Source organism: Salvia hispanica, chromosome 1 (genome assembly GCF_023119035.1).
Source record: "Salvia hispanica cultivar TCC Black 2014 chromosome 1, UniMelb_Shisp_WGS_1.0, whole genome shotgun sequence".
Taxonomy (NCBI): domain Eukaryota; kingdom Viridiplantae; phylum Streptophyta; class Magnoliopsida; order Lamiales; family Lamiaceae; genus Salvia; species Salvia hispanica.
In genome coordinates this window covers 31680880-31689714 of record NC_062965.1, presented here as the reverse complement: position 1 = coordinate 31689714, position 8835 = coordinate 31680880, and the positions used below count along the sequence as shown (strand labels likewise).

The 8835-nt window shown below is 34.4% G+C and overlaps 1 protein-coding gene across 1 annotated transcript; it reads left to right on the top strand.

Moving 5' to 3' along the window:
* Positions 1 to 5569: 5569 nt before the first annotated feature.
* LOC125201875 (trihelix transcription factor PTL-like) lies at positions 5570 to 7532 on the top strand. The gene is made up of 2 exons (XM_048100163.1): positions 5570 to 5995; positions 6516 to 7532. Exons 1-2 carry the CDS (start codon positions 5655 to 5657, stop codon positions 7327 to 7329), a joined length of 1155 nt encoding a protein of 384 aa, XP_047956120.1. The 5' UTR covers positions 5570 to 5654; the 3' UTR covers positions 7330 to 7532.
* The last annotated feature ends 1303 nt before the right edge of the window (positions 7533 to 8835 follow it).

Sequence of the window (8835 nt, the reverse complement as noted above, 5' to 3'; positions counted from 1 at the left end):
TACCTATCGTGAAAGGTTGCAATGTCGGTCCGCATATTTCTAAGCCTTACTGAAATAAGATGACATTAGTGTGGTATAGCACTGAACGGATCTAACAGCAAGACGTGTCTTTATGCTATCTATTGAAAGACTAAGCCTTGATAAAATACTATTTCTTAATCTACATATGTTAGCATTGAGCATACGGTATTGATTATGCACTACTTTGACTTATCAAATGGTGCGGGTTTTTCGCAACCCAATAATCCTGATATATTGGGTGGTGGTGATTAATATCTAGCGGTGCTAGGATTGCTATTATGTTGAATCGTGCGCGAGGTGAGTCTCGTTTGATAATGTCCTCAAGAGGAGCTCGAACAAGATTTTATTATTCGGAAAACTGGCCAGTTGGAGTTTTATTACTCTATGAATAATAAATAAATGTTTCTTGCTAAGTCCACTCTTGGAATTAATAAGATGTTAATTAATTAAGTCCATAGCAGACATTAATTAATTAATGGACATTTATATCTTAAGCGCGGGAAATAAATAATAAACAAAGTGGAAACCCGGATTACTTGTAATTTCGGATTTGGATGGGGAGAGTTCAATATTACTTCTGTAGTGGCTCTCGTAATATTCCAATATAAGCTTGTATTAAATTGTGGGTTCAATTTAATTAGTAAAAAGCTAATTGGGGAGCCCATATCCAAAACCTTCCATAGATCCACTGTCTGGCCCAAAAGGAAATTAATATAAATAGGAGAATAAACTTGATAAAATACTATTTCTTAATCTACATATGTTAGCATTGAGCATACGGTATTGATTATGCACTACTTTGACTTATCAAATGGTGCGGGTTTTTCGCATTGGGTAGTGGTGATTAATATCTAGCGGTGCTAGGATTGCTATTATGTTGAATCGTGCGCGAGGTGAGTCTCGTTTGATAATGTCCTCAAGAGGAGCTCGAACAAGGTTTTATTATTCAGAAAACTGGCCAGTTGGAGTTTTATTACTCTATGAATAATAAATAAATGTTTCTTGCTAAGTCCACTCTTGGAATTAATAAGATGTTAATTAATTAAGTCCATAGCAGACATTAATTAATTAATGGACATTTATATCTTAAGCGCGGGAAATAAATAATAAACAAAGTGGAAACCCGGATTACTTGTAATTTCGGATTTGGATGGGGAGAGTTCAATATTACTTCTGTAGTGGTTGCTCGTAATATTCCAATATAAGCTTGTATTAAATTGTGGGTTCAATTTAATTAGTAAAAAGCTAATTGGGGAGCCCATATCCAAAACCTTCCATAGATCCCTGTCTGGGCCCAAAAGGAACTTAATATAAATAGGAGAATAAAGGAGACATAAATCATTCATTATTATTATTCATAATTTTCGTCCCCCTCTACCTAGAGGAGTTCGAATTTCTCTCCTAATTGGAGAAGGATTTCTTCTGTCTTCTTTATTCGAGTCCTAGTATTTTGATAAGATCAGCCCACCCTGATATCGAGATACAGTTCGGGAACCAGAGAGAAGATCTGTGGTCTAGTATTGAAGATCATCATGGAGAAGGCGCGAGCAATCGACGATTCTTTGGAGAATCAAATTGGTAACTCTAAACCGTAGAATTCATGTTTTAGGATTTACTCTCTTTGAGCATGAATTATTTGCGTTCTAGCATGCAATTATCTGTTTAACATGTGAATTGATTAATCGCATAATCGATCAAATAGATCCTACATCTGATTTATTTGTTTTGTACAAGTCTTCCGCTGTGCAAGGGGCACCAAACCCCAACAATCAGGCTGAAAAAATTACAAAAGAATTTGAATATGCATGTTGAATAAATTGCACACAAATAACAAATACAGTAAAATAATTTAAAATATAGTATTACCATTCAAATGAGTTGATTTGTAATATTGAATAAAAAGAAGAATGGTAAAGAACAAAATCAAACTGTCAAAATCAAATTTTATACTAACAAAAAGTATGATCCATAACTGACGAGATACAACATCATATCCACCGTTGAGCGACTTTTAAAATTTATGTTCATAATTAAAAAAAAATTAAGAATTGACATTAAATACTTAAAAACTATAGTGAATGTGATAGTTTATATAGGTCTTAAGCACAATGTCGCACATGTTTACATTTTCTTACACATACTACCTGAGCAATATATATACCTTGAGAAGGACACAATAATATGGTTTCATTTATTGCATACAAAATATAAAAATTAGAAAATAGGAAAAATGAGTAGGGGTGTAAGTTCGGGTACCCGCGGATACCCAAACCCGAAAATTCGGGTACCCGAATCCGAAATCTCAAAAATATCATACTCAATACCCGACCCGTATGTGAGTTCGGGTACCCTAATACCCGATGCGGGTACCCGAACCCAACTAATCGGGTACCCATAAACCCGGAATTATTATATTTAAAATTTCTTCTTTTATATAAATTAAATTCTGACGAGAATAGAAATTATTAAAAATCACACAATACTTATATAAAATAGACCTTTGACAAATAGACACTACTTAATTTTAAAATAAATTTTTTTTTGTTATATATTGAAACATAAAAGGGATTATAAAAGGGATTAAAATAACTTTTTAAGACATTAAATGAACATGTAAATAGACTGGAGAAAACATAACTAATTAACTATATATTTTCAAAAGATAACAAGTAAGAACATAAATAATGCCACATGAACCGAACACGAATGTAAAGAAGAGAGCAAACGGCAAAAAGAGAGCAGCAGCAGCGGCGTGAAGGAAACTTGAAAAAGTGAGGCATACGAAAAATTTATAAATCTACATGTGATTAAATAAAGTTACCCTAGATCTACCTTATAGGCCATAGACCCTATACTAAATAAAAATATTTATCACAAATACATAATTAATCGGGTTTAATCGGGTATTAGTCGGGTACCCTAATACGGGTTTCGGGTACCCTAAACCCAAAAAATCCTAACATTAACTACCCAAACCCGTACCCGAACCCATTATTTCGGGTTTCGGGTACCCATAACGCGTCGGGTATTGGGACTGGGTCGGGAATACCCGAAACCCGCGGATTAAATTTTCAGGCCTAAAAATGAGTTAATTACCCGAACCATTATAATTAAATACTATTGACCTTTTTAACAAACATGTCCCAAACTATATAATAGTATTATTAAACTTTTAATGAACACATCTCAAAGTCCAAAATTATACTGGATAATTATATGAAATATCAGAACTATAACAAAACTAATAAGAATGTCTAAAATTTAATTTTTCAGTATTAAATTAAAATTATGTACACATCTGCAGATCAGTTGTTTTAGTTAAAGTATCAATAGTCCTAGTATTAAGATGCAATTTTCCAATAATAATATTGGTAATTAATTATATTTTGAAGTACAGTAACTAATTAAGTTGTTAAATTTGTAATAATACCATTATAATGTTAAATAATGTATATATATTTCCGCAATAAAATAAAAAGACAATATATAGTACAGTTCCATGAAGTGTCAACTTGAAAATATATTTAAGGGAATTTCATATATACTACTATTATCTTTTAATCATTAGCACCATTTATTACTTAGCATATATTGTATCTAATTGTTTTTTAAAAACGGTATGTGACGAAGACAAAAAGGACATGTAAAAGTTTGTCTTGTCCGCACTATTTAACTTGTTTATTAATTTTTTCTATATTAATGTGAATTCAAAGCTCAGTTCTGTTGCCTCACGAGAACACAGCTTGATACTGCTGGATTTTACTAGCTATAAGACTGTCTAATTAGAAAAATTACTTAATCAGAATATTATATATAACGAGTATTATATGGAGTATTGATATAAATAGAAATAAAATAAAACATCATTTCACCATGAAGATCCAGATTAATCATTTAGCAGAAGCTCTTAATCAATTTGGTAATTGTATTTAGAACCAGCTAGGGACAGAGCTTACCATGATATGACAATTTGCCAACTTAAAAGCCAAAATTTTTAAGGCCTTTGAGACTTTAATTATATCTTTTTGAATTACATGTTCTTGAATAGTAGTATGATATTAATAGTAGTAGTACTATATAAATATGTGGTCTTAATTACTTATAATTGACGTTCAAGTCCAGCTAAGAAAACAAAGAATTAATTTTGATTATCAATCAAAAGGTAATCTTACTGCCCCCCGCTATATATGAGCAGAACGTGGGATACTATTCAAGTAACTCTTAATCTAATACTTCTCTTAATAGTGTTTAATTTCAATGCAAAATTTTATCTAACTAGGGTTAGCTATTACTAATAGCACACTGTTACAGAGTTAAACCTGAAGTTGTAAATTTCAAAAATATTTAACTTCAACTTTTTAGAAGTCTCATCAGTCTAATCATTTTAGTTACAGTACATGTTGGCTAGATCTCGTTGGGGAAAAATGGTAATTACTATAAAAATTTTAAAATCGATGTTCATGTGAAAAATTGGAAAATTAAATGTAATTAAAAATTTATTCACACAATGTATCTAAAATAAGATTGATTTTCCAAAATATTCTTCTATATATATAGTGGTAAAATATTACAATGCCAAAACATACACTTTTATCTGTTTTCTCCTCTTAATAGATTATCTGATGTATAAAAGCTGGCTAATGTAATCACTAGATGTTCAATAATTAGATTTAATCCATATTTATAGTATTATTTTCTTAAAACTACTCTTTGTAGGGTAATATAATATAATTGTGTTTTACTAGATGGACAAAGATTTTAGACTTAAAAAAAAGCAGCAAATTCTTATATTCACGTAAACAAATTGGTGATTTCTTTTGTAATGAATGTAATGATGAACAAGGTTTATAGTCCAATTAAATTTGAGCTATATATAGTTCTTCATCTTCTTCTTTAATTCTTGTTCCCTTTTTTGAGTAATTTTTAGCTAAACTTGTTTTTAACATCATATATAGTTTGGCAAGCTCGACACAGAAGAAAATTGTGCACGAAAAAAGAAATAAATTAATATGAGTTGAAGCTGGATGTTTTCAGTTCTCACCCTCGAGCGCCTCGTTTGAATATAATCAAAATTTACCAATAGAGAAAAGCAATAGTAAACTGAGGTTAATTAAAAGTGGAAGTCAGAACAAAAAGAATAAGCAGGTGAGGCAAATTTAAAAGTGATAATGCCTCTCAGATTACAGACAAAAATCACCTTATTTTGGAAGAGACAACATATATATCTATATTAACACAATCACTCTGGTGTGTGTGTGTATGTAATTGAATTGAGTTTATCTTTCAAGTACAGAGCCTTGGTCACTACCCCCTGGCTGTGTGTCAGTATGTGTTAGAGAAACAGTGGCCTAGTGTAGAGAAGTGTAGAAGGTGAAGTAAGAGATGGTGTGTGCACAATTTTCACCTTGTTACCTTTCCCTTTATTCAACTTATTAAATTACCAAACCCCTATTTGTTGGAGTATCTTATACGTCTCCCATACTGTATACAAACCCTAAATAGTGAAGTGGTACTATTTTGTGATGGGACCATTGTTTGTCCCTCATCTTAGAATTGAAAACAATTTTAACAACACCATCCGGGTCTGCCGCTAACCACCTCCCATCCCTCTCTCTCTCTGGATTTGTCTGAAAATGGATGATCAATACGGGATGGGAGATCTGCGCCGCTACATCGACGCCCGGCCTCACTTTCCGGCAATTTCTCAGCAGCCGGATTTCCCCTCCTGCCATCGCTCCTCTTATCCCTACGATATGCTCGTCTTTCGGCAGTCGGATTCCACTGGCATCGCACCTTCAGCTGACGGCGCAGCTCTTATCAGCTTCGATGGCGGTATGGCCAGCGGCGGCGGAGACGGCGGCGCAGGGCGGTGGCCGAGGCAAGAAACGCTGACGCTTCTTGAGATCAGATCAAGGCTTGATCCCAAGTTCAAGGAAGCCAATCAGAAAACCCCCTTGTGGGATGAGGTCTCTAGGTATTTTATGAAAAACAATTTAATTTGATTTCTCAATTTTACTTGGATTCAACTCGAATTACTACTATTTTCTTCAGAATCAAAACCCTCAAAACATGTTTCTTGCTCAGATTTTTCATTTGAAGGGTTTGTTAGTTAGTACTCGAATTTCTTCTTTCTTTAAACTTTTCCGACCAACTGTTTGATTCAATTCCAGGTAAAGTTCATCTTGAATCACTTCAGATTTTCATAAGGTAATTAAACTATATAATTAACTCGCAACCACAGGATTGTTTGGTCTTGGGCATAACTATTCATCACGCCTTGTGCTTCAACAAATTAACACCAATTCTTGCAAACAATCTTCATTTTTTTTTTTCCCACAAAATTAAAGAAAGATCTTGATGCTATAAAGCATGTGGAAAGCAGTCCAATTCCAAATGGAATTGGAAGCATCATTATCATATGATATGATACAATCAAAGAAAAGGAAACGCAGCTAGGGTTCCCTTGAAGAAAGATGATTGTTGTTTGGTTGCAGGATTATGTGGCAAGAACATGGATATCAGAGGAGTAGCAAGAAATGCAGAGAAAAATTCGAGAATCTATACAAGTATTACAAGAAGACCAAAGAAGGCAAAGCCGGCAGACAAGACGGCAAACACTACAGATTCTTCCGACAGCTCGAAGCCCTCTACGGCACCAACAACTCCTCATCATCAGCTTCTCATTTTCACAGCAATTTTCCAAGCACCAACGATCAAGAACCCTATCCCGACAGCAGCCTCCCAGACTCGTGCGACTGCGACGCCACATCATCGCAGTGCACGGATTCGAACGCGGAGGATGCGAGGATGAAGAAGAGGAGAGGGAAGATGAGGCTGAAGGCGGAGATCGAGGCGTCGATTGAGGCGCAAATGAGGAGCATGATGGAGAAGCAGGAGGCGTGGATGGAGAAGATGACGAGAGCCATCGAGGGGAAGGAGCAGGAGCGGCTCGTGAGGGAGGAGCAGTGGCGCCGGCAAGACGCTGCCAGGATAGACGGAGAGCACAAGATGTGGGCTAAGGAGAAGGCATGGATCGAGGCGCGCGACGCGACCCTCATGGAGGCCTTCAATAAATTGGCAGCAAGGGAGATTCAGGCACCGGGGAGCGGGATGGAAGAAAATGGAATATCGGAGGAGTTGGCGTGGGATCATGTGATTAATGATTATCTCATCAAATGCAGCAGCAGCAGGAAGAAGAAGGAGAGTAATTCTTATGATCAGATTAATGGGAATGCTGCTGATGCTGCTGCAAATGATGGCCTTTTTAGGTACTTCATTGGAGATTATGATCCTTCTCAAAGAAATTAAATGAATTTGTGATGGTTGTGTGTGTGTGTGTGAATGTGAATGTTTGTAAGGCTCGATTCTATTCTTGCTGCTGGAAGAAGATGCAAGTGAGTTGGATGAGGCTGCTTTCGTTGTACGATTAGCTTTGTTGCAGGTACGTTTATGACTTGTAATTAAGTTGTAATTACCCTATGGTAATACTCAAATAACGTATTTGTCATGAATTATGTGAGTAATTGGAGTTCAGATTTTACAAATGTCTGCGTTATTATTATTCATCCAATTTCAAGTATATCAAGAATGATTCATTATGTGAGTTATCGGAGTTACAATTTTATTACACATAATATAAGTAGACGAAGCTAATTGATAAGAGATTGATTGGTAGTTCATCCAAATTATGTAAAGCTCTCAATATCATTTTTGTACATCTAACTAATACTCCCTCCGTATTCAAAAAATAGAAATATTTAAAACAGTACGAGTTTTAATGCACAATTGGTAAAGTAAATCAGAAGAATTGGTAAAGTAAGAGAGATGAGAGGAAAAATGAATGAACTAAGCAAGAGGAAGAGAAAAAGTAGAGTTAATGGATTGTGGGGTCCATGTCCAAAATAGAAAGATTCTAAAGTTTCTATATTTAAGGAACGGTCCAAAATAGAAATAGTTGCTAGTTTTAAAAAACTGAGAATGTACTAAAATATAATTCGTTTTTACTATTTATGATAAATGTGTTGCACATTCCGTTCACATTCCACTTAAAAAAGAAACATTTGTAATAGCATTTCAAGACTACTAATGTTTTATTAAAAGATATTACTACTATTAAAATAAATACAAATGACTTTGTGTCTGTTTATATCTTTATATGGATGATGGCTCGAACCTTTGATCGTTTGATTTACTACTCCCTCCGTCTCAGATAATTCGTCTCACTTTGACCGAGTACTGGTTTTAAGAAATATACTCAATAAAAAGTGAGTTGAAAAAGTTAGCGGAATATGAGTCCTACTTTTATATATTAGTTTTATAATAAAATGTGAGTAAGAATGAGATAGTGGAATATGGAGTCAACTACCAAAAAAATAGTAAAAAGTGAAATAAGACAAATTATGTCGAACGGATTGAAATGGAAAAATGAAACAAATTATGTGGAATGAAGGGTTTATTAGTTAAGTGGAAGCTTATTGTCAATGAACAAGCCTAATATATGTTCTCAAAATCGCTCTCGTCTTATGTAAAACACCAAAATTGGACTAACACGTCTCACTAGTCTAGCGGTGAAGAGGTGGACATGAATACTTACTAGTTGCCTCTCCCCACAAGTTCGATTCCTTATAACTTTGAAGTTACAAGTTCGATTCCTTAGAAATTTGAAGTTAGGCAAAAGTAGTACTAGGATGAGTAACTTCCCTAGCAAATCCTAATGTTGCACCCTTTTTAAAAAGATTTGTCCTATCAAATCCAAAAAAATCACCAAATTTGGAGATGTGAAAATCGAAATTGACTTAAATTCACATAAGACAA